The 27,205-nt window shown below is 45.6% G+C and overlaps 1 protein-coding gene across 2 annotated transcripts in view; it reads left to right on the top strand.

Moving 5' to 3' along the window:
- Positions 1–27,205, top strand: part of EIF3A (eukaryotic translation initiation factor 3 subunit A) — a 180,961-nt gene that overhangs the window by 146,398 nt on the left and 7,358 nt on the right. For both annotated transcript variants that reach the window (XM_068106527.2, XM_068106526.2), the window contains exons 15-20: positions 7,957–8,079; positions 15,256–15,409; positions 20,998–21,140; positions 21,381–21,469; positions 23,064–24,217; positions 24,638–24,776. In XM_068106527.2, coding sequence (XP_067962628.1) covers positions 7,957–8,079; positions 15,256–15,409; positions 20,998–21,140; positions 21,381–21,469; positions 23,064–24,217; positions 24,638–24,776 — 1,802 coding nt within the window. The remainder of the gene's footprint in view (positions 1–7,956; positions 8,080–15,255; positions 15,410–20,997; positions 21,141–21,380; positions 21,470–23,063; positions 24,218–24,637; positions 24,777–27,205) is intronic.

Genomic DNA, 27,205 nt, shown 5'->3' with positions numbered 1-27,205 from the left:
ATTCAGCATTTCTCCGAGGTAGCAAAATGTTTTCACACCTTCCAGCTTCACGCCGTCTCCAAGATCCAACTCAACATTTCCTCCATCTGCAGCTCCCTCTGTGCACACCTTACATTTGAATGTAGCTGCCACACTGGTTAATGACACTCTCAGTCCACTACATTTTTGATGAACCCACTTAGCGCACATTGTACATTGAATGGAGTTCACTCCGTCACCCTTCCTGCACACAGCACATGGCCACTTCCCAGTTCTTTCCACCTCACCACATGCTGTACCACTTGCCATCACCTTCGTTTTTCCGATATTCACCTTCAGACCTTTTGTCTCCATACATTCCTTCCACTTGTTCATCTTTTCCTTCAGTCCATCCATAATTTCCACAATCAACACCAGATCATCTGCATACAACAACTCCCACGGTAAACCCTCCGTTACGTTCTGAGCCAGCACCTCCATCACAGCTACAAATAGTAGTGGACTTAGTACCGACCCCTGATGCACTTCATCTCAAACTCACCACTGTTCCCGTCCTTCGTCCTTACAGCTGTGCGCGCTCTTTTGTATACACAAAGAATTAAGTTAAGCACCCCCCCCTGTTTTTTTACAACCTCGCACATTACAAGTTTGTTGTCGTCAAAACAGTGTAATATACCCATGATATTGCTATATTTTCTGGAGAAGTGATATTATGGTCACATAAAAACATAACAATCATGCCGTTTTCAATATTTTATTCTGAATAATTTAAGGTGAAATTTTTTGGGAATTTTAGGCATATTTTCACCTCAATTTAAGTATGGAGCTATAGGTCCATCACGGACAGTGTGGATGACGTTTATGTTTTCTAACGTACAGTCATTGTTCTGAGAAGACCTCTAGCGATCTTTGCGTCAATAACGTGTGTAGGACCCACGTGATCGGATCACTGACTCAACCAATCACTTTTTTTCACTTTGATCACTCAATTTCATCAATGGATAATTGCTAATGTCATACCAATCATTATTTGATCTCACATACCTTAGAATATATGCCAATGTATACATATACACAAAGAATATATATTAGGGGGTGCTTACCTTAATTCGTTGTGTAGGGGTGCTTAACTTAATTCTTTGTGTATACATTGCCATCACGACTCTGATCAACCATTCCTCCACTCCTAACTTCCTCAATGCCCATGTCAATACTTTGCGTGGAACCCTATCGAATGCTTTCTCCAGATCAACAAACCCAAGAAACAACTTCTTCCTCTTCTCCATGTACTTCTCCTGCAACTGCCTCACAATGAAAAGTGCGTCTGTCGTTCCTCTTCCTGGCATAAATCCAAACTGCAGTTCGTCGATCTACACTTTCTTCCTTATCCTCCTCTCCAACACCCTTTCCAATACCTTCATTCCATGCTCCAATAACTTTATCGCTCGGTACGAGCCACACTCCAGAGGGTCACCTTTCCCCTTGTATAGAGGGACGAGGGTACTCGGTTCCCAATCCACTGGAATGCGGCCTTCTTTCACCACCAGATTACAGATCTCTGTCATTCTCTTCACACCCCAACTTCCTGCTGCCTTCAACATATCTCCCACAACTCCCGTCGGCCCTCCCGCTTTTCTACTCTTCATTGCTTTTATCGCTTCCTCACTCGTGTGTGTATATATATATATATATATATATATATAAATATATATATACTAGCAGAAGTACCCGGCATTGCCGGGCAGGGGAGGGGAGGGGAACGGGGGGGGAGAGCGAGCCCCTTGGCAAAGCGAGCGATTTTCTTTTTCATCGGGTTCATAGCTTCATAACGTTTCATTGCGTCATAGCGATTTTATTTTCATAGCGTCATAACGTTCATAGCGTCATAGCGTTTCATAGCGCATAGCGATTTTTTTTTTCATAGCGTCATAGCGAGTTTTTTTTCATAGCGTCATATCGTTCATAGCGTCATAGCGTCATCACGTGATCGCTCTGAGCGAATCAGCGCCCACCTGCTCTGATTCCGTTGATTCCGTGCGCTGAAATGCGCCGAGGTAAATATGAATAAAAAATATGGATCGTCAAATATTTTGAGTTCGGCCATGTTCGTCCCACGCTCAATGGCCATGTCTATGTCAAATATCAAGCACGTAAGCCTCTTCGTTTAGGAGTCTATCGGTAACATTACACGCACACACACACACAAACACACACACAAACTGTGTTTTATATATATAGATATATATTTATATATATATATATATATATATATATATATATATATAGATATATATTTATATATATATATATGTATGTATGTATGTATGTATGTATGTATGTATGTATGTATGTATGTATGTATGTATACATACATACATACATACATACATACATACATACATACATACATACATACATACACACACACACACACACACACACACACACACACACACACAGTAATACCCCGGCCTTCGTCATTAATTGGTTCCATAAGCCGTGACGTAACTTGGTTTTTGACGTAAGCCGGGCGTAATGTCTTAAAAATGCCTTAAAATGAAGACAAACACCGTAAAACTAGAGTAAATAACTGGAGGCGGCTGCGGCTTCGCCCCTGAATCTTTGCCGCTCCCCGTCGGGAGTCCCTCCGTTGTTTTCTATCGTGCGGGTCTTCTCGAACGGGGTGACCTGCACGGAAGTGTCGACCGTGAGCGGGCTTGTGTGCCGAGTGGCTCCGCGGCCCGCTTCACCATGGCGTGCTTTACCCAACGTGTCCGAGCAGTTTCACCGGTGGTCGTTTCGTGTCGTCTGTGACGAACGAACGAGCTCAGGGTTCCGTGAACCCGACCGCCCTGGGGATCGATGCTCGCCTCCTAGTCGTAGACATGCCCCTTCTTTCCTCGAGCGGCCGAAGTTGCGTGCTTCTTTTTTTTTTTGGACGATGCGATATATGCAGAAACGACGACGTACAGGCAGGCATTTGCAAATCCATGCACGTGTGCACATGCACACGTCGATCGGTTCGTCGATGCCGCCGAGGTGCCCGACGAGGCACCCCGGCTCGAGGCATGACACCGTCGTTCGTTTCACATGGGCCATAGGCCCTGGGGCCTGACCTCGTCGCGGACATTGCACACTCTGCACGGTGACGTGACGTGACGTCTGCCACGGACGGTCGTCCGAGCCGGCATCGTCGTCATGTTTCGCCGTTGCCACGTTACGTTGGTTGTTTAACACAGTTAAGGAATAATCACAAAAATAACAGCGAAAGGCAAAGCAAGCACGCGACCGCAACGCAGGACAAAATGCATATGGCGTTGCCTTTGTTTTGAATGAGAACCAGCAGCTACGCGTACGTACATTTTAAAATATTTTTAATGTGCTTTTTATTGTATTTTAAATTGTTTTTTAGCTTCTTTTATTGTTAATTTATGTGCTATTTTATTTATTTTAAATATATTTTTAAGGAAAAATTAATTTTTTCCACGTCCTATTATGATGTAGGAGTGACGTAAAGTCGCACATAATGACGTTCGCTGAACTGAAATTTACTCTGGAAGAGTGGTGTAAAGTTGGATTTGACGTAGGTCGAAATGGCGTAAAACGGGGTATTGTTGTTTTTATATATATATATATATATACACATACATACATACATACATACACACACACACACGTTTGTAATTTTTTTTATTTTTTTTTTAAGATAACCCAATTCCTCTTGTTATTACCACACACTTTTATTTAACTTCATCTGAACTTTGTTTGTTTGTCCCGTATCAAATCTTTGAGCCGTTCGTTTTCTAGGTTCCATACGTCCGAGTGAGCTGAAATTTGGCCCACGGTCCTATTTTCTGGTACATTTTCATCTATCAAAATTAAATTTTTAAAATAAATTAAAATCATATATATATATATATATATATATATATATATATTGGTTTTGAAATAAATAAATAAAAATGTGTGTAGCCCTAAAACATGTTTTTCGTAAACTTGTTTTCTTTCTTTTTTTTTTCCATACATTGTAAACGACATTGTAAACCATTGTATATGGTTGTATGGAAAGACCAACTGGACATGGGGCAGGATGGAGGTGCTTTTGTAAATTGTCCCATAAAATGTTTTGTCTCCCTGGAAATATATTGTCATGTGATTCCCTCAGTTAACACCGGGAGAGTCACGGAAGGCAAATCGAGCGTTATTCGGAGGCGACAATCAAATGTCAATTTTACTATATGCGCCGGAGGAAGAAAGAGTAGACGAGGAAGCTGAAGAGCTTACCTATGGTCCCGCCGGCAATTCCCGAACATGCGGAAAATGAACTCACACGAAATGGATTTACAAATGTACAGAAAATAACAAAAGGATTTATTAAAACAGATGCCGATAAGAAAACACGACGGTAAAACTAAGTTCTTAAAGGGTATCCTCCACACCAGACTTAAACACAGACAAAGGGATAAAAGAACGTTGAAAAATAAAAAATAAACTCTTGGTTTATTGTGCACTTAGCTCTAATCAGCTCGGGGGGGTCTCGCCAAGAATTGCCAAGGCCCCGGAGGTCCGTGTAGACTACACCCAGTAGACCTCGATGCGCCCTTGTTCACTCGGCCTCGTCATGCTGCAGCGGCAAGCCGCGTGTCGTTTCTGCCTGCAAAACTCTGCACATCTCCCGGTGGCATTTCCGACCACAGTCGGTCCGATCGCTTCCTGGAGCCTGTCGTCAAAACACGATCGCTAGCGAGGTCCGGTATGAGAAAGGGCACAAGAGCGAGAGGGAGAAGAACAAGGGAGCCAGAGGTCGTCGAGGGCAAAAAACAAGAGGGAGAAGAGAAGGCAAGAGCGGAAATGTCGGTCCAAGAGTTCTTTTAACGTCGGGTCATCACGTCATCGGCACTTCTCCAATCAGTGCAGTCCAACCCCACAGGCTCAGCTCTCCACCAATCAGCGCGCAGCCCGCCTTCTGACGTCATCTGGCGGGCCTTGCCAATTGTATAATGCTTCTTGCTCCTCCTTTCACTAATCAGTGAGTGCCTTCCTGCAACGCCCCAGCCAATCGGCGATTCCCTTCTTACCGCAGCCTTCCTGATTGCCAACTCCCGCCCAATCACTGTCCTTCTGGGTGTGGCTCTCGGCCTGCCCGAGCTATGTGTGGCGATGTAGATGGTGGTGTCCATCGGCAGTGTTCAGAACTGGCTTCCGGTTGGTTTTATTGTTATTATTTAGTGCAATCTATTGGTGATTCCTACTAGTGTCTACGGTGTGGTGTCAAAAGAGACAAAGGATGTAAATTGCTGAGGTTTGACCAACAGGGGAATTAACATAATCCCTATAACTAGTTAACATGCCCCATTCCTCGTAATGGGGATGACGATGCACCTTAATCCGACATCCGGGCTAAACAGGGCCTCTACTTATTACATGGTGGTGGTGGTTGTTGTTCTTCACGACAGTCGGAGCATGATACCTACACAAATCTACTTGACTACATATCACTACCCCACCAACATAACAATATACAGGGAGTCCTCGACTTGCAAACGGGCTGCGTTCCGAACATTTGTTTCTGAGTCAGAACTCTATTTCCGATAGACTTGTAAATGGTGGTTTGGTTCAACAACCAAGAAAGCCTATTTAACACAAACAGTCATGCCCAAAAATATTGGCACTCTTGCACGTTTTTCAAATAATGCACCATTTCTTCCAGAAAATTTTTGAAATAAAAAAATATTTTGGTATCCACATATGTATTTCTTTCGTTTGCAGTGGAACAAAACAAAAAGGCGGAAAAAATTACGAATTCTTAGCTTATTCCTCACAGAAATCCTAAAATTGCCCGGACAATATTATTGGCACCTATTAGAAGTAGTTGTTAGAAATCATTAGATTTCAAGCAGGTGGTTCTCCTTTACTTTGGAATTGAACTCACCTGTGGTGAGTTGCAGGTGTCTGCAATATAACAATTACTCGTTCAACCAGTTTGAATGGAGAAAAAGTGTCATTCTGCTGTTTTGTGTCACTGTGTGTACCGCAATGAGCATGGACAAAAAGAAAACCAGAGAATTGTCTGAGGAGGTCAGACACAATATTGTTGCCAAGCATGGACAATATCAAGGCTACAAGTCCATCTCCAGAGACCTTGAAGTTCCTGTGTCCACCGTATGTAATGTTATCAGGAAATTTAAGGCCCATGGCACTGGAGCCAACCTCCCAAGATTGTGGTAGCAAGAGAACTTGATCGAAGATTGCAGCGAAGGATTATTTAAATTGTGGAGAAAGCACCTCGATCAACTGCCAAACAGATTCAAGCTGACCTTCAGACACAAGGTTTGACAGTTTCAACTCCCACCATCCGTCGCCAACTCAATGAAACGGGGTGCTATGGTGGGAGATCCAGGAGGACCCCACTGCTGATAGAGACATAAGAAAGCCTGACTGGCGTTTGCCAAAACACACCTGAACAAGCCAAAATTCTTCTGGGAGAATGTCCTGTGGACAGATTAGAATTAGACCAAATTAAAGCTTTCTGGTAAAGCCCATCATCTCTATGTTTGCAGAAAACAAAACGAAGCCTTCAAAGAAAATAATACCTTCCCTACAGTCAAACATGGTGGAGGTTCAGTGATGTTTTGGGGTTGCTGTGCTGCCTCTGGAACTGGGTGCCTTGAATGTGTGCATGACGTCATTAAATCAGGAGATTACAAAGGCATTTTGTAGCGCAATGTTCAACCCAGTGTCAGAAAGCTGGGTCTCCGTCGAAGGTCATGAGTCTTGCAGCAGGATAATGACCCCAAACACACTTCAAAAAACACCCAGGAATGGTTCAAGACAAAATGTTGGACTGTTCTGAAGTGGCCAACAATGAGTCCAATAATAAATCCCATTGAATACCTGTGGGGAGATGTGAAAACAGTCGTTGGGAGAAGGCACCCTTCAAATCTGGGAGAACTGGAGCCGTTTGCACAAGAAGAGTGGGCCAAACTGCCAGTAGAGAGGTGTGTGGGAAGCTCATTCGTGGCTATGGGAAGCGCTTGACTGCAGTTATTTTGTCCAAAGGCTGTGCTACCAAATATCAAATCGAGGTTGTCAATAATTTTATCTGCAGTTTCTTTTTATTTTCTGATTTGAAAGGATATATTAATTTCTGATTCAAAAACAAAGGTTCTGTAATATTAACAGTGAAATACAGAATTGTGGAGACCAAATACTTTTGTCGATTTCAAATTATTTTTAGAGAAAATTGTAAGTCATTTGAAAATAGTGCAAGGGTGCCAATATTTTTGGCCACAACTGTGATTAAACTGTAATATTGTACTTTTGCAATACATTATCGTAAATAATACCCTTAAATCCCCTCAAACTGTAATAAATGCAATTACTAAAACGTACTGTAAAAGTAAGTGCAGTAAAATTATTGTCTTGTTCTTGCTCATTGTTCCATTCGTCCAATGATTAAGGTCCAACGAACGCCTGATTTGGGAGGGAGTTTCACCTTTATCAGAATGTTTTATAACATATAGTTTTGTCTCCAATGCCAAGGTTCTGTGTTTCTTCACTGCAACGTTTGGCAGCAATGGTTAGGGTTCGTTGTCATTAAAACGGTAAAATATATGGCACTATGATTGCAAAAATGTGCGTATCAAATAGCTGCGTACAGCACTGTACATTACACTGGATACGATCGATCAGGCGACATTCATGCTCTGCCTCACCAATGTGTCTTGAGTTTCTCCACTCACGATTGGTTCGTAAGTACATACGGTACCCAGTGTGTTTTTGGAAGTTACTTCCCCCAAGGTTTGTGCATGCATTCGTGTATGTGCTTTGACAGCTCCTCCATGAGCCTTTAAAATAGCGGAAAGCGTGTACATTTTTTTTTATGGCTTTAATCTTTACTAATCCCAAAGGTTTATTGCTATTTTGTCTTTTCACTTGTGTCAACACACTTGTGCTGCTGACAATGTCTGTTTGTAGATCGCAACAGTGAAAGAGGAAAGAGAAAAGGCTTTGGAAGTGAAAATGAGGCTGGTTCGGATGCTGGATGATAAAGAGACATTCTTAAAAACTCTCAAGGAATCCCGATGCAACGTGTACAAGGTGAGGAGACCGTCTGGTGTGCTCAAATATTTTGGAGTAAAACCGCAACAGATTTTTCAGCAGTTTTAGAATCCACTTGTTGGTCCCATACTACCTGTGATAAATTATTGTGCACGGCATTATGATCCCTGGACAGAATGCATGATGATGCTTGTTCTATCATTACCAAAATATGAAATTTGGTGTCTGTCTGTCTGACCATGATAGATTTGGTCGTTACTTATCCAATCTCAACCAAACTTGACAGGGTGGACAAGGGTCAGACAATGGAGGTTGTGGTGACTTGATTTACCCCCATCCCCAAGGGGGGTTTTCTGCCTTGGTTGAAATCCATGTTACAGTGTATATCCGTGTTAAGATAGCTTTATCGTGGCGTTTTTCCAAGGCTGCTTCTAAAAACAAAAGTACAACAACACTAATGGTAATAGCCTAATATTAATGTTATTACAAAAGAATATTAATAATAATGAAAAAACCCTCACCCAAAAGGAGTTTTTTCCCCACAAATGCTGTGGTAACATGAATAAATTACTTATCGTGGGGCAAGCTAACCGGAAGTTAAACAAAAAATATTATATAGCACATTCATGATTACCTTTGTAAATAGTCGCTACTGCTGTTTAACACTAAACTGGAATAAATCTGGAGGAATTTCTACGTCCTTGTGGTATTATATGCTTATCTCATCCACCACAGACTAACAGACCAGAGCCGAGATCTACTCTAATCTATATGCTCAAAAGAATATAATTACATTGCCCTAACTGCCCCCCTCCCCCCCCCCCCCCCCTGCAGCGAGGGGGTGCACTAGTTGAAGTAAACTTGCCAGATTGCATGGGAAATTATTCTCTGCATTTGTAATATTTAGATTTTCCATTATTATCATGTCTATGAATATATATTTTTTAGCGAATTGGGTGTGGAGGGGGGGGCGGGGGGGCGGGGGTTGAGGAATGAGAGTAATTACTGCATCTGCCAAACTGATAATTTTGATAAGAATATATTTTGACCCCAAAAAGAATAAATTGATAAAAATGGCAATTCATTGCTTTGCTGATCGATGACATTTTTCCATTTGTATGCGTTATAAGCTAATGCACACTATAAGTTTAAGATAATGCTTAAGATCGAACCCTGCCCGCCTCATGTTTTTGCTCTTCACAGTATTATTCTATACATGACCTCCATCTCACCAACAGACAGACAGCAGCTGTGTCATCCCAATTATGTCTTTAATTAATTGGCTGCTGATCTGACGAATGAACAAGTCTTTCGACCCTGCCAAATCTCAGTCTCGTCGTAGGAACCCACGTGATCTATTTCTACGGTCAGAGCCTGCAGAAAGTTCAGTCTCTTGAAATTATTCCCCTTGCCAGCAGCCACGAAGCCTGCTCTGACCATGCATCAAAGCAAGTCACAAGAATGGGCATCCTCCTTTGTTTCAAGTCATTCCTTTGAATCAGAAATCTTTGTCTGTAGCTTATTGGAGTACTGCTCTCTCTCTCCCCGGTGGGTTTTGCTGCAGCATCATATCTGTGTCTCATGGATTCTGTGGAATGTAAAGCACTTAAACTTATTTTCAGCTCCCACAATGTGGCTGAAATACAAGGCCTGTTGCTCTCATCACAGCCAAAGTTGGTGGCTTGTTTTGTTTATCTTGTTTTTTTTCTTTCTTTTACTGCCTCGACTCTTGTTTCGAATCACTCTGATCTCTCAGCTCTCTAACCATTCCCAGCTCTTACAGGACACATGCCTTCTTCCAATAAGCCTCTTCCAGTAAAAAATTCCTATAATCTTGTGGCAAAAGACTTGTATAAGACTTGTATAAGACTTGTGGCAAAACTCCTCTTTTGTTCCTCTTGAATTAGAATACATGGCATCCCATCCTTACCCACAATTTTTATTGTCCCCCGTCGCACAGCGGAGCGAAAGGGGGACTATGGTTTTCCCCTCCGTCCGTGTGTCCGTCCGTCCATGCGGGCGTGCGTGTTTGCGTGCGTGCGTGCGTAAGCGAAGGACCGCATTAGAATTTGGTGTGTGGGTGCAACCCACGTCAAAATCCAAGATGGCCGCCGCCATGTATGTCTGATGCCATGTATGTCTGAACCTTGTGAGATGAATATCTTGAAAAATAAGCGAAGTACCAACTTCTAATCTGGTGTGTGTGGGTGTATCTCGGCATAAGGAAGAACACGATTGAAAATTGGGTCGCCACGTCAAAATCCAAGATGGCTGCCGCCATGTATGTCTGAACCTTGTGAGATGAATATCTTGAAAAATAAGCGAAGTACCAACTTCTAATTTGGTGTGTGCTTGTATCTCGGCATAAGGAAAAAAGCTATTGAAAATTGGGTCGCCACGTCAAAATCCAAGATGGCCACCACCATATATATGTCTGAACCTTGTGAGCGAAATATCTTGAAAAATAAGCGAAGTACCAACTTCTAATCTGGTGTGTGGGTGTATCTAGGCACAAGCAAGAACGCTGTTTAAAATTGGGTCGCCACGTCAAAATCCAAGATGGCCGCCGCCATGTATGTCTGAACCTTGTGAGATGAATATCTTGAAAAATAAGCGAAGTACCAACTTCTAATTTGGTGTGTGGGTGTATCTCGGCATCAGGAAGAAAGCTTTTGAAAATTGGGTTGCCACGTCAAAATCCAAGATGGCCGCCGCCATGTATGTCTGAACCTTGTATGTATGCTTGTTAAAGTGGACATCTCTTTGACCATTCTCAGAGAGCCTCTTCAGTGTCGACGAGTCTGGCATTTCATTCAGGCCAACTGGCACGGTCTTCAAGCAGCCATCAATCATCTGGACTGGTCTCCCATCTCTACCGCCTCTGACATCAACTCATCCTGGGAATTCTTCCAAAGTAAATTGCTCTCTTTCATGCACAGATTTATCCCATCTCGTCTTCAGTTGTCATACCCTTCCTCCCATCCATGGTACACGCAATCTTGTGGTGAGGCTATTGCCCAGAAACAACTTGCTTTCGTCTCCTGGAAAGCAAATCCAACGGAAGGAAATCTCATTTCCTTTCACAAAGCCCGAAACAAGTGTGTGTCCACCCTCAGGAGAGCCAGGAAACAATATCTCGCCGTTCTCAGGACAGAACTCTCTTATCTGTCTCCCTCTTCCAAATCCTGGTGGCGTCTGGTCAAATCTGTTTCTGGTGTTTGTTCCCCCTCCATCCCCTCCCTCACCACAAACGGCCACACGGCTGAATTCCGCACGTGAAAAAGCTGAATGCCTCAACCCTGTGTTTGCCTCTAAATCTTGTGTCCCAAACCCATCCCTCTCTGTACCCACCGTACCCAGTCGTACCCAGCTGCTCCTGGACTCTGTGTCCTTTCCTCTTGACAAGGTGGAAAAGTTTCTGTCAACCCTCGACACTGATTCTCCAACTGGACCTGACGGCATCAGCCCACGGGTCCTAAAATCCTGTTCTTCCGCTCTTTCACTCCCTCTCTCTGTTCTCTTCACCCTCTCTTTTGCTCAAGGTCATCTGCCATCTGCTTGGAAATCTGCCAACATCACCGCTTTGCACAAAAAAGGTGCAAAAACAGATCCCAGCAACTACAGACCAATCAGCCTTCTCCCAATTATCAGCAAAGTCATGGAATCCATCATTGCTTCAGATATGAAATCTTTCCTCTTCTCCAATGGCTTGATCTCTGATCATCAATTTGGTTTCAGACCTGGTCACTCTACTCTGGACATGCTGCTTCTGCTTTCTCAACAATGGATGGAGGTCCTCAATGCCAAACAGGAAATTAGAGCTGTCTCCCCTTGACATATCACGTGCCTTCGATACGGTCTGGCACCCCGCTCTGCTCACCAAACTCTCCTCTTTTGGTATCCATGGAAATCTCCACGCATGGCTGGCGGACTTCCTCTCTAGTCGTAGTCAACGTGTGGCCCTGAATGGGTTTCTCTCATCTCCTCCTGTTCAGGCTGGAGTTCCCCAAGGCAGTGTTCTGTGCCCTGTGCTTTTTCTGGTCTTCATCAATGATCTCTCTGACTCTCTTGAAAATCCTCTCTATCTCTTTGCTGATGACTCTACTCTCTGTCGCTCTATTCTTCATCCCTCAGATCGGCAGTCTGCAGCCTCCTCACTCTCTGCAGACCTGGACAAAATCACAGACTGGGCATACAAGTGGAACATGTCTTTCAATCCTGACAAATCTCACACTCTTACGATGTCTCTCCGAAAAGACCGACTGGACAACCCTCCCATCCACTTTCTGAATAATCCTCTCCAAGAAGTTCTGTCACTCAAGCTTTTGGGTCTCACTATCTGCCATGATCTTTCCTGGGAAAACCACATTTCAAATCTGGCCTCCAAAGCCAGTCGCCGACTGGGCATCCTCCGTCGTGCGAAGTCCGTCCTTGGCACACCTGAGCTCCTCACCACATACAAGGCTTTCATCCGCAGCTCAATGGAATACTGCTCTCCCCTGTGGGCTGGTGCACCTGCCTCACACCGAGCTCGTCTTCACGCTGTTGAAACCAAAGCATTCAGAATCATTGGAATCTCCCGCGATGAAGCTAACTCCAAGGGCCTCTCACTCACTCACCGCAGGCAGGTTGGTGGTCTTTCCGTCTTCTACCGACTCCTCTCTGGCCTTGCCCCCCCAGCTCTCTCTGGGCTCTGTCCAGCAAATATTCCTGCAGGTTGTACAAGATCTGCCTGCAACCCTCTTATGGTTAAACTGCCAAAATCAAGACTCTCTGCTCACCTTCACTCCTTCATTCCTCTTTTCTCCCGCCTCTGGAACAAACTCCCTCACTCTCTTCAATCCCACTCCTCCCTTCAGGTCTTTAAAACAGCTGTTCACCACCATCTCTTATCTTCCCCCATCCAAAACATTGATCTTTTCTATCCCCGCTAATTTCACCCCAATTCCACTTTTTTGAAATACCAACTTCTGTCCTGGAAGTCCTTGGTGTCCTTGTGTTTGATACTTCTGCCACCCCCCTCCCCCCAAGCCCTCCCTCCCACACATCTCCCTGCTCTTAAATGTTGTGTGCCCTCAAGTGTTTGTGTGCTTCCCCTTCTCTTGTCTTCCGCTCCCTCTTTTTATATATTTTGTTTGTCTGGTTGATTTGTTTGTGAAATAAATGTCAGCTCTTTCACGAGCCTCGATTCAGTATACAAAAAAAAAAAAAAAAACCTTGTGAGATGAATATCTTGAAAAATAAGCGAAGTACCAACTTCTAATCTGGTGTGTGGGTGTATCTCGGCATAAGGAAGAGCGCTATTGAAAATTGGGTCGCCACGTCAAAATCCAAGATGGCCGCCACCATATATATGTCTGAACCTTGAGCGAAATATCTCGAAAAATAAGCGAAGTACCAACTTCTAATCTGGTGTGTGGGTGTATCTAGGGATAAGGAAGAACTTTAGTGAAAATTGGGTCGCCACGTCAAAATCCAAGATGGCCGCCACCATATATATGTCTGAACTTTGTGAGTGAAATATCTTGAAAAATAAGCAAGGTACCAACTTCTAATCTGGTGATTGGGTGTATCTAGGCACGAGGAAGAAGGCTATTGAAAATTGGGTCGCCACGTCAAAATCCAAGATGGCCGCCGCCATGTATGTCTGAACCTTGAGAGCGGAATATCTTGAAAAATAAGCGAAGTACCAACTTCTAATTTGGTGTGTGGGTGTATCTCGGCATAAGGAAGAACGCTGTTGTAAATTGGGTCGCCATGTAAAAATCCAAGATGGCCGCCACCATATATATGTCAACTTTGTGAGTGAAGTATCTTGAAAAATAAGCAAAGTACCAACTTCTAATCTGGTGTTTGGGTGTATCTAGGCACGAGGAAGAAGGCTATTGAAAATTGGGTCGCCACGTCAAAATCCAAGATGGCCGCCGCCATGTATGTCTGAACCTTGAGAGCGGAATATCTTGAAAAATAAGCGAAGTACCAACTTCTAATCTGGTGTGTGGGTGTATCTAGGCATAAGGAAGAACGCTATTGAAAATTGGGTCACCACGTCAAAATCCAAGATGGCCACCTCCATGTATGTCTGAACCTTGTGAGCGAAATATCATATCATAGCATGTTTTCTGCGACTTCCACTTTGTCAACTCACATCACTTCACCGACGGGGGACCTAGACGTAACGCTTGTTACCCCCATTTTCACTACCTTACTTAACCCAACCTTCTTCCTTGCAGATTACTGTTTCCTCCCCCTCCTCTTTTCCATGTTTATTCATTCCTTTGCTTGTGTCCACTTGTTGCACACTGCTGGTGTAGTCTTTTTGCCTTCTATTGCCTATTTTCATCATGGAGGTGCTTGAGAAATGAGCAATTTGGTTTATCCAAAAGTCCTGGATAACCCCTTGGCATTCTACAGAGTTGCTTAGTTACCCGTTTCAGTTTCGAGATCACCACACACACAGCCTCAATCATGATTCTCTCAACCTTGTGACATGAATGCCTTTGCCTTCAGTAGCGGAGGTAAAAATCCAAATTTAACCTGTTTGTCTGGTTTTGTCTGTGAGCAGGATATCTCAAAAGGTTATGGACGGATTCAGACTAAACTTGGGGGACAGCTTGGGTATGTGACGGGGAATATAATTGATTAGATTTTGGTGAAGATCTGAATCCCGATATGATAATCTTAAGTGATTCTCCACCTTTGAGAGAGCGGACCAAAAACTATATTTGAAGACGTTATGGATGAGTTGTGACAAAACTTAGTGGAGCAGTTGGGTCTTAGTGGTGACAAGAACAAGCCAATTAGATGATTGTTCAGTCAGCTACCAAGCGTGAACTGTTCACCTTGGCAGCGTTGTGCGCTCCAAGTGCCATTCTAGTTTTCTGATAGTTGTCATTTGTCAAAGATATTCACTGCTTATCCTTTCTTTTAAAATGATGGTTGTTTTGATTATTGTATTAGTTCCATATTTGCCAACGCGGAAGTTTTAAAATGACGTAATCCACCCAGAATGCTGGCACTGTGTTCAAAAGTCCTTGGAAACAATGGTCATCAGGATGTGTTCCCTAAAATGATGTCGATCATGTGTGCGAAACAAATATTGCTCCCTAAAATGAAAGCTTCTCAAAGAAGCTGAAAATACTTGGAAAAGTACCTGAGAGAAAGGGATTTGCCTCTGCACAACAAAAGAGTTGGAGGACTTGTTTTGTATTCCAGGCGAAGCTGAAGGAGTTTGAAGAGCACTTGGAAGAAGAGCGAAAGAAGCTGCTTGCTGTACGGAAGGAGAAAAGAAAGGAAGAGCGTTGTATCCGAAGTCAGAAGGATAAGGAAGAACAGGAACAGAAAATTCATGAAGAGCAACTGAAAAAAGGTTTTCTTGTCTTCTTTTTTTTTCAATTTCTCTCCTTTTTTTTGGTGGGGGTAGGAAAGTTGGGGGGGGGGGGGGGCTTTTGAGTTTCTAAAAGTGACGTTTTTGACCGCCACGTTGAAGGTTCTCCACACTTTTGGATGGAAGTGTCAGTCAAATTTAAAATAAATTTCTTCATTGAGCACAGCTTGGTCTGGCTTGTCGTTCATTAAGAATGGCTGGGGTCATCTAATCAGTGGGCCATTCATTACATGACCTTGCAGGCAGGTGAAGTGAGCAGCAATGAGGACAAGTACCGTTTATTTTTCGTATGAATCAAGCATCAGCTTTTGCTCACTTTTTTGACACTTTATTAGCCCCAGTTGGACTTGGTCTGAAATGGGGGCTTGTGGATTGGGTTTTGTCCGTCCGTCCGTGTATTTGTCCACAACCATATCTCGGAGATTTATTGACTGATTTTGTTCACACTTGGCACAAAGATAATTAATGAATGATTTGCTAACATATGCACATGTTTTTTTTTTCGATATCGGATTGAAGATTGTCGACTGGCGGCCATTTTGTTACTTAAATGTGTCCCCAACCATTTCTTGAACATGCATGATCCAATTTTCTTCAAACTTGGCACAAAGACAATACATGAGTATCCACATGCAGAAGATTTTGTTTTGTCATCCGACGGAAGATGGCCGACTGGTAGCCTTTAACTCGGTACAGCAACATTCCTAAAACCACGGAGGCTATGACATTGTATTTTTCTTCTTGTTAACGACCTTTTTCAAATGAGCAAAAATAAAAATCCATTACTCCCCCAACTTGTATTATTTTTAGAGGCTGGCAGAGGAAAGAAGACGTGTGCATTCTGAGTCTTCATTGGAATCATAGGCCAGCACTAAACTGTAACCATAGAGTTTCACATACAGGGTATGTTGTCATGTATGATGTCCATCAGAAGGACGAGCTGGAGGGCTTGCCTGCCAGCACTGGTCATTGGTGGGCATTATATCCATCTTTCATGAAGGGTAGGCAAGTTATCGCCAACACTTTGAACAAATTAAAAGTTATTTCCCTGATTCACTGCTGGGAAGGAAATGGCAATCCATGAAAAACATAACCCTTGCCAAGAGATTGCTTTGGCAGCACCAACATGCAGGAAGTAGTGTGTTGTACAATTGTGGCGGTGGTGTTTTTTTTTTGTATACAAGATCGAGGCTCGTGAAAGAGCTAACAATAATCACACAAAAAATCAAACAGACACATAAAATATATAATATGGGGAGTGGTAGACAAGATGGGGAGAGAGAGGGAAGCACACAAACACAACATTTGAGGGCAGGGACATCGGGAGATCTGTCGGAGGGAGAGGACTTGGGGGGAGGAGGCGTAGGAAATGGATTGGGGGGGGGGGCGGTGGGAGGGAGTAGCATAAAACACAAGGACATTGCAAGGACTTCCAGGAAAGAAGTTGATATTTCAAAAAAGTGGATCTGGGGTGAATTAGTGGGGGTAGAAAAGATCAAGGTTTTGAATGGGGGAAGATAAGAGATGGTGGTGAACAGCTGTTTTAAAGACCTGGTGGGAGGAGTGGGATTGAAGAAAGTGAGGGAGTTTGTTTCAGAGGTGGGAGAAAAGAGTGAAAGTGAGCAGAGAGTCTTGATTTTGGCAGTTTTACCATAAGAGGGTTGTTGGCAGATCTTGTGCGACCTGCAGGAATATTTGGGGGACAGAGCACAGAGAGAGCTGGGGGAGCAAGGCCGGAGAGAAGTCGGTAGAAGACAGAAAGACCACAACCTGCCTGCGGTGAGTGAGTGAAAGGCCCTCATAGTTAGCTTCATCACGGGAGATTCCAATGATTCTGAAAGCTTTGGTTTCAACAGCGTGAAGCCGAGCAAGGTGTGAGGCAGGAGCACCGGCCCAGAGGGGAGAACAGTATTCCATTGAGCTGCGGATGAAAGCCTTGCATGTGGTGAGGAGCTCAGGTGTGCCAAGGAAGGACTTCGCATGATGGAGGTCGGCCCAGTCGGCGACTGGCTTTGGAGGTCAGCTTGGAAATGTAGTTTTCCCAGGAAAGATCATGGCAGATAGTGAGACCCAAAAGCTTGAGTGACAGAACTTCTTGGAGAGGAATGTTGAGAAAGTAGATGGGAGGGTTGTCCAGTCGGTCTTTTCGGAGAGACATAGTAAGAGTGTGAGATTTGTCAGGATTGAAAGACATGGTCCACTTGTTTGACAAGTCAGATTTTGTCCAGGTCTGCGGAGAGTGAGGAGGCTGCAGACTGCCGATCTGAGGGATGAGGAATGGAGCGGCAGAGAGAGGGAGCCATCAGCAAAGAGAAAGAGAGGATTTTCCATGGAGTCGGAGAGATCATTGATGAAGACCAGAAAAAGCACAGGGCCCAGAACACTGCCTTGGGGAACTCCAGCCTGAACAGGAAGGGGAGATGAGAGAAATCCATTCAGGTCCACACGTTAACTACGACCAGAGAGGAAGTCTGCAAGCCATGCGTGGAGATTTCCATGGATACCATAGGAGCAGAGTTTGGTGAGCAGAGCGGGGTGCCAGACCGTATCGAAGGCACGTGCTATGTCAAGGGAGACAGCTCTGATTTCCTGTTTGGCATTGAGGACCTCCATCCATTTGTTGAGACAGCAGATGCAGCATGTCCAGAGTAGAATGACCTGGTCTGAATCCAAATTGATGATCAGAGATCAAGCCATTGGAGAAGAGGAAAGATTTGATATCCGAAGCAATGATGGATTCCATGACTGCTGATAATTGAGAGCAGGCTGATTTGTCTGTTTCTGCACCTTTTTGTGTAAAGCGGTAATGTTTGCTGATTTTCAAGATGATGGCAGATGACCTTGAGCAAAAGAGAGAGTGAAGAGAACAGAGAGGGTGAGATAGAGCGGCAGAGTGGGCTGATGCCGTCTGGTCCAGTTGTAGAATCAGAGTCGAGGTTTGACTAAAACTTCTCCACCTTGTCAGGCGAGAAGGACACAGAGTCCAGGAGCAGCTGGGTTCGACTGGGAAAGGTGGGTACAGAGAGAGATGGGTTTGTGACACAAGATTTTGAGGCAAGCACATAGTTGAGGCTTTCGGGTTTGTCATGTGTGGTGTCAACTGTGTAGCCATTTGAGGTGATGGAGGGGGAACAAACACCAGAAACAGATTTGACCAGACGCCACCAAGATTTGGAGGAAGGAGACAGGTTTGAGAGTTCATTCTTGAGTGTGGAGAGATAGTGCTTCCTGGCACTCCTAAGGGTAAACACACACTTGTTCCGAGCTTGATGGAAGGAACTGAGATTACCTTCAGTTGGATTAGCCTTCCAAGAGGCAAAGGCAAGTTGTTTCATGGCAACTGCCTTACCACAAGATTCAGTGTACCATGGAAGGGAGGAAGGGTATGACAACTGAAGACAACAACAACAACAACAACAACAACATGCATTTTAAGGCCATGTTCCCTGCTAGAGCGGGGGTTAGCCTAGAGCAGGGGTTAGCCACCGATGACAACTGAAGACGAGATGGGATAAATCTGTGCATGAGAGAGAGCAGTTTACTTTGGAAGAATTCCCAGGAAGAGTTGATGTCAGAGGCAGTGGAGATGGGAGACCAGTCCAGATGATTGATGGCTGCTTGAAGACTGTGCCAGTCGGCCTGAGTGAAATGCCAGACTCGATGCTGAGGAGGCTCTCTGAGAATGGCCAGAGAGATGTCCACTTTAAAAAGCACATCATCAGAAGAACCGATTGGAGCAGAAGAAGAGCAGCAGACATTTGCAGGGAAGTTTGTCATAACCAAGTCTTGAAGAGAAGATACTCCATTGACTGAGCTCTGGGTCAGGAAATTGACAGATTGTGTCAGTCCCAGTGAGTCACAGAAATCCTTTGCTGAGATGCCATGGCTGGTGAGAGAGGAACCCACACCCAGCCAGCTGGCATGATGACAGTTGAATTTGCCACATATGAAGAAGAGAGAGTTGAGATGAGTGGATAGAAGTTGGTCCATGTTGTCAGACAGCGAAATGTAAATTTGGAGTCATCACTGTTTGGAGGACGGTACAGAACACATATGAACAAAAGGTGGGAGCGGAGAGGAAGCCATAGCCAGAAGTACTCCTGGGGGTGGGGTGGAGAGAGGGCAGTGCAGGGAGAGTGAGGAAGAGTTTTTGATAAAGATAGTAACCCTCCTCCAGGACGAGGCTCAGGTCTATCATACCGGAGGAGGGAGTAACCAGGAAGTGATATTAAGGAATCGGAGACATCTTGAAGGAGGAAACTTTCTGTTAAGCAGATCAAGTCTGGATTGTCAGAAGCAACCTGAATGGACAGATCAATCGGGTTTGAGCGAAGGCCCCGGATGTCTGATGAAGAGGGAGGGGGAGCATCGGGTGCAGGACAGGGGAGGGGTAGGGTCAGATGAAGGATGAGAGGGGGAGGTAGGGAGAGCTGTTGATTGTGTGTCGGAGATTGCAGAAGAGTTAGGAGAAAGGGAAGGATGGGAAGGACAAAATGTTTGATGGTGATGGGATGAGGCACAGTGAGGGATTGTTTGAGGAGGGGGCAGAGGAAAGTAGAAGGTTGGAGGAGGTGGAAGTATGAGATAGAAGTGAGACGAAGTGGGGAGGAGCAAGCTTTGAGAAGGAGGGGGCAGAATTGGAGAAAGATGGTAGGGGGGGGGGGGGGAGATTTGAAGGGAAGGGGTTGGGGTGGGGGGACTTTTGAATGGGAGGGGCTGGGGGTGGAGTTTTGAAGGGGAGGGGCAAAGTGGAATATTTGGAGGGGAGGGGCGAGGGGTCGATTTGGAGGGGAGGGCGAGGGGGTAGATTTGGAGGGGAGGGGCGAGGGTGGAGATTTGGAGGGGAGGGGCAAGGGGGGAGATTTGGAGGGGAGGGGCAAGGGGGAAGTTTAGGAGGGGAGGAGTGAGGGGGGAGTATAGAAAGTGGATGATTCATGAAAAACGAACATTTATAACAAATTGGGTTTATTGTGATTTTCAAGTCAAAGATCCGTTTAAAAACGATAGAAGAGGGGTGGAATGAAGGTGAGTTTCGAGCATGTCTGGAGGAAGAATTGTAAGATATTGAATATTTTATTGAAGAGGAAATTGAAAAAAAGCCTTTTAAATAGGAAGAAAAACAGCGTGTTGTGATATACCACTGAATAAAACATTGCAGGGGTAAGTTTAAACAAATTCAAATAATATTTAAACAAAACCGTGAAAAACAATGTAATAATCACAAAATACCGACTGGGAGAGGGAGCCTAGAGGGACAACCACATGTCACGTGAACAGGGTAAAAGGTGGAAGACGAGATAAAGGGGGCGCCCGTGGAGAGAAGCACACGATGAGACAACAGCACATGTGGAGAAAAGGAAATAAATGTTTTTTGTTTTTTTTTTGCGATTTAAAACGTTAGACAAAGAGTAGATGTTCGGGGGAGAAGAGAAACGTCTAAGAAACAAGATAATAAATACTGATTACTGTGGTGATAATAAAATTTAAAACTCAGCATAAAACACCTGGTAATGTTCTTCTTTTTGTATATGAGGCTGCTAGCTTTTGTGGATAATTCGTTATTTTCACAGAGCACGAAGAGAAGGAAAGCGAAGAGCGAGAGCGGCTGGAGCAAGAAGAGAAGGCTTACCAGGAGAAGCTGCAGAAGTTAAAGGAGCAAGAAATGAAGCAAAAACAGCGAGAACAGGAGATTGAAGAGCGATTAAGACGGAAGGTGAATTAAATCAGTATTTCTTTTACATTTTTGAATTGGAGGAGGCAGACTTATTTTATCTTTTTATCTTGCTTATGTTGCAGGCAGGATAAAAAATTTTAATATCACTTTTTCTAGTAATGCGGTTCGATATTCTCCGGCCTCAGTTTTATCTGTTAACAATAAACAGCCTTGTAATTGCGTGACCTGCATTTGCAAGTGTGAATTGGCACCACCTGCATTTTCCCCAATCTTATGCAGGAGGTTGCAAGTGAAACTACAGGGGACAGCGATGTATGGCGGCGAACTGAGACACCAACAGACCGTTACATCAGTCGACCAACAGAGGGGTTTGTCCTTTTTTTATGCGTCTATACAATATATTGTTACGGTTTTCGCGCGACCCTCCTGCCCTTACCAAGGGGAGATTAAGCCCCTTGTTCTTCTTGGGTCGTCGCAACCGAGAGACTTGAGTCGCCCCTCCCGGGCATACGCAAGGTAGGGTTTCGGGACAATTCTCGCACGTACCTAAATACCTGCGCCACCGCGGAAGTGGGGATCAAGCCTCGAACGAGCCACGCGTAATTTGAGTACATCTGAGCGGATGACGTACCACGTGGTCCGTGCAGATATCTGGTATTGGAACCCGATTAGAGCGGTTTTATTCGTACCACGCTTAGTCAATGATGGAAATGACGGGGACGATCAAATGGAAGGAAGAACACAGGTTGAATTATTATTTACACTATTATGTACAAGGATCGGTAGAAAGCAGAGACACAGAGCAGCCTTATACAGTCTTAATTTATCCCCAGACACGGGCCCGATCACACTCACAGGGGGAAATGAAGGAAGGATGATGTTCACTCGCTGAACGCGCCGACTTGGTCGTCCAGGAACGGCTTCGCTCGGCGTGGCTCTCCCCGGTCACAGCACGTCCCTCTGAAGGCAAGCAGGCGGCGGGAGGGATCCTTGCAGCACGTCGCTCGAACAAGGGGTACAGCAGGCAGGCGGGAGGGAAATGTGCGCGTCTCTCGCCAGGCTTGGCGGTTTCTCACAGCGCGATTAATTACCGGTGCGCTCTCACTCGCGTAACTCAATGGAGGTTCTGCCTCAAGCTCAACCGAGCGTTTAATTTGTAAGAGCGCCTTATAACTTAGTTCATGCGCGTCTTCTCTCAGAACTCGTTCAACAAGCGCCTCTCCCTTCTCATAACTCAGTCATTCGTCAAGCGCCTCTCCCATAACTTGTTCACTTGTCAAGCGCCCCTCCCATAACTGTGGTCGGGGGCTTCGCGCAACGGGTTATATTGCCAATCCCCTTAGCTCGCTCGAATGTTCTAACCACGCCTTTTGATGCAGTGACGCAGCCACTCCCTTCGAGCCCTGATTGGCGGCTCGCTATTACCATCGGCTTCTCCTCCGCCCTCCTTCGGTCTTGCCTCAACTTGCCAGGCCTGCCTCGTGTTAATTTGCGCCAAAAGCCAAAGGCGGCATAAGGCAGCATAAGGCAATGAAAAGACCTAACTCTCATTATTCTACTCAATGCAAAACTAACACAGGAAAAGGACTATGCTTACACATACGAAGAAATAACTGAACTATCGCGAGGCTACGTGTTGTAATGTGACTAACTATGAGGGGGAAAATTAACCTTTATTGTACAAACTCAAAACCACAACAATATATCGGGGTCTGCGAGATTCACAAAGGAAAATGCAGAAATATTTTGCAATCAAACCTCTTATCGTGTTTTTATTGTGGGTACATCGGTCTTTAAATTCTCTGGAATACCCTTTCCTGCAGAGTATGATGAGCCAAGTACTTAAACTCTGGCACGTGCATGTTGCAAAGAAAAATGTCAGTAGAAAGAAGCATGGTGTGTTGGGGGGGGGCATATTTTTCATTCTGACATTTATTCTATCTTTGTCCCATATGAACACAGTGAACGAGATTGTTGGCGCAGGACAGGTGACCGCACCCAGCGTGATGACGACCGCCCGATACGGCGTCGTGATGATGATGGTCCTCCAATACGACGGCCGTTTGAAGATAGATTACCTCGCCGTTTTGATGATGGACCACCAATGAGCAGAAACCTTGATGACAGGCTTTCAAATCGACGAGGCTTTGATGAAAGGCCTCCAATGCGGTGGGGACCTGATGATGATCGGCCTTCAATACGACGAGCTCCTCCTGATGATCGACCGACAATACGGTGGGCTCCTGATGACGATCGACCCACTATGCGGCGAGCTCCTGATGATGATCGAACTGCAATACGGAGGGCTCCTGACGATGATCGAACTCCGATGTGGAGGGCTCCTGACAATGATCGAACTCCAATACGGAAGGCTCCTGACAATGATCGAACTTGGCTACGGCGCGGGCCCGACGATGATGGGCCTCGGCTACGGCGCGGGCCTGACGATGATGGGCCCCGTCTCCGGCAGGTGCCTGACAACGAAGGGCCTCGTCCCCGGCAGGTGCCTGACAACGAAGGGCCTCGTCCCCGGCAGGTGCCTGACAAGGACGAGCCTCGTCCCCGGCAGGTGCCTAACGACGACGGGCCTCGTCCCCGGCAGGTGCCTAACGACGACGGGCCTCGTCCCCGGCAGGTGCCTAACGACGACGGGCCTCGTCCCCGGCAGGTGCCTAACGACGACCGGCCTCGTCCCCGGCAGGTGCCTAACGACGACGGGCCTCGTCCCCGGCAGGTGCCTAACGACGACGGGCCTCGTCCCCGGCAGGTGCCTGACAATGACGGGCCTCGTCCCTGGCGCATGCTGGGTGAGGACGGCCCCCCTTCACCGAAATCTCCTGCACAGCATTCTCCCGACGACGGAACTCTGCGCGATGATGGCCATCCGCAGAGAAGCTTTGAAGACAATGACGGTCCTCCGCGGCGAGAATTGGATGACAATCCTCCCCATCGTATTGAAAACAGGTCATCCATTCGGCGAGGGTTAGATCATGATAGAGGACCCAGACGTGTTGAAGATGAGCGTCCGTCACGTTGGGAAGATAATGCATTGATACCGGATGACGATGATGACAGAGATGGACAAAGTGGTGCCTGGAAACCAGCTGCTAAACCAGGTTGGTTGTTTGTTGTCTGCGATATGAATTTGTACCAGACTCTGTGGCATCATGGTTGATGCGTCCGCTCTGAGTCTGGAGGGCAGCAGTTTGAATCTTGGCTGGGTCGTACCATAGACTTTAAAATGGTACGTGCTGCTTTCTTGCTTGATGCTTGTCATGTAAAAGCATAGAGCACAGACAACCAATGCAGGGAAGGCAATGGCACATCACCCAGTTTAACTGCTTTGGAAGCCCGAGCTCTCTGTAACGAGTACGGCACATCAAAATGTAAAAAAACATTTGAATCCAAAATGTAAAATTTATAGAAAAGTCTATAAAGTCAAATTTCTTCTAAAATTGAACAATATTCATTTTTGGTTGTGGTGTGTTGTTGTTTTATTGGTGTATTTTTGCACAATGACAAATGCTCCCTGCCAGGTGGTTGGAGAGAGCGAGAAAAGGCTCGTGAGGATGTCTGGCGTCCTCCCCGTGACCGACCCCAACCAAGTGATCGTGATAGAGACTCTGATCGATTTGGAGAGCCAGACGACATTGGTGACAAACGTCCACCAGCTCGGTGAGCTGCTAATGTATTCTGGTCCATTTGTATGGGGAGAGAGAGGGAGCTGACCCGGACATTGTGGTTAGTGTCTGCTCTGAGTCTAGGTCGGTGGTTTGACCCCTGACCTTGGGCAAGTCATACCAAAGACTTTAAAAAGTATTCCTGCTGATTCCTTGCTTGATGCTCGTATTTAGAGAATGGAGTATGGACAAAGCAGATGGGTTGTCACCCCATTGGGAGTAGATTAGAGGTTTGTCCTTAACAAGTGCCTGCTGAATATGGCGAAAAAGGCTCCATAAGTTCCCAGAATGTTTTCCGAAGATACTTTTTCTTTCTTTTTTTTGTATACAACATCGAGGCTCGTGAAAGAGCTAACATTAATCACACAAAAAGTCAAACCGACACACAAAACACAACAAACAAGGGGAGCGGCACACAGGATGGGGAGAGAGGGGGAAGGACACAAACACAACATTTGAGAGCAGGGACATCGGGAGGACTTGGGGGGAGGTGGTAGAGGTATAAAACATATGAACACTGCAAGGACTCTGGGGTGAATTAACGGGGGTAGAAAAGATCAAGGTTTTGGATGGGGGAAGATAAGAGATGGTGGTGAACAGCTGTTTTAAAGAAATGAAGGGAGGACTGGGATTGAAGGGAGTGGGGGAGTTTGTTCCAGAGGTGGAAGAAAAGGGGAATGAAAGAGTGAAGGTGAGCAGAGAGCCTAGATTTTGGCAGTTTAACCATAAGAGGGTTGCAGGCAGATATTGTGCGACCTGAAGGAATATTGGGGGGACAGATCACAGAGAGAGCTGGGGGAGCAAGGCCGGAGAGAAGTCGGTAGAAGACTGAAAGACCACCAACCTGCCTGCGGTGAGTGAGTGAAAGGCCCTCGGAGTTAACTTCATCACAGGAGATTCCAATGATTCTGAAAGCTTTGGCCTCAACAGCGTGGAGCCGAGCTGGGTGTGAGGCAGGAGCAGAAGCCCAGAGGGGGGAACAGTATTCCATTGAGCTGCGGATGAAAGCCTTGTATGTGGTGAGGAGCTCAGGTGAGCCAAGGAAGGACTTCGCACGACGGAGGATGCCCAGTCGGCGACTGGCTTTGGAGGCCAGCTTGGAAATGTGGTTTTCCCAAGAAAGATCATGGCAGATAGTGAGACCCAAAAGCTTGAGCGACAGAACTTCTTGGAGAGGATTGTTGAGAAAGTAGATGGGAGGGTTTTTCCAGTCGGTCCTTTTGGAGAGACATTGTAAGAGTGTGAGATTTGTCAGGATTGAAAGACATGTTCCACTTGTTTGACCAGTCTGTGATTTTGTCCAGGTCTGCAGAGAGTGAGGAGGCTGCAGACTGCCGATCTGAGGGATGAGGAATGGAGCGGCAGATAGTGGAGTCATCAGCAAAGAGATAGAGAGGATTTGCCAGAGAGTCGGAGAGATCATTGATGAAGACCAGAAATAGCTCAGGGCCCAGAACACTACCTTGGGGAACTCCAGCCAGAACAGGAAGGGGAGATGAGAGAAATCCATTCAGGGCCACACGTTGCCTACGACCAGAGAGGAAGTCCGCAAGCCATGAGTGGAGATTTCCATGGATACCATAGGAGGAGAGTTTGGTGAGCAGAGCTGGGTGCCAGACCATATCGAAGGCATGTGATATGTCAAGTGAGACAGCTCTGATTTCCTGTTTGGCATTGAGGACCTCCATCCATTGTTGAGACAGCAGAAGCAACATGTCCAGAGGAGAATGACCTGGTCTGAATCCAAATTGATGATCAGAGATCAAGCCATTGGAGAAGAGGAAGGATTTGATATCCGAAGCAATGATGGATTCCATGACTTTGCTGATAATTGGAAGCAGGCTGATTGGTCTGTAGTTGCAAGGATCTGTTTTTGCACCTTTTTTGTGTAAAGCAGTAATGTTTGCTGATTTCCAAAAGATGCTGGCAGATGACCTTGATCAAAAGAGAGGGTGAAAAGAACAGAGAGAGGGTGAGATAGAGCGGCAGAGCAGGATTTTAGGACCCGTGGGCTGATGCCGTCTGGTCCAGTTGCAGAATCAGAGTCGAGGTTTGATAAAAAACTTCTCCACCTTGTCAGGAGAGAAGGAGGACACAGTCCAGGAGCAGTTGGGTTCGACTGGGAAAGGTGGGAACAGAGAGAGATGGGTTTGGGACACAACATTTTGAGGCAAACACAGAGTTGAGGCATTCGGCTTCGTCACGTGCGGTGTCAACTGTGTAGCCATTTGAGGTAATGGAGGGGGAACAAACACCAGAAACGGATTTGACCAGACGCCACCAGGATTTGGAGGAAAGAGACAGGTTTGAGAGTTCAATCTTGAGTGTGGAGAGATAGTGCTTCCTGGCAATCCTGAGGGTAGACACTTGTTTCGAGCTTGGTGGAAGGAACTGAGATTGCCTTCAGTTGGATTTGCCTTCCAA

Source organism: Myxine glutinosa, chromosome 2, assembly GCF_964187855.1.
Source record: "Myxine glutinosa chromosome 2, kmMyxGlut1.1, whole genome shotgun sequence".
Classification (NCBI taxonomy): Eukaryota; Metazoa; Chordata; class Myxini; order Myxiniformes; family Myxinidae; genus Myxine; species Myxine glutinosa.
The sequence above is the reverse complement of the archived record's forward strand: the minus strand, read 5'-3'. Positions and strand labels throughout refer to the sequence as shown.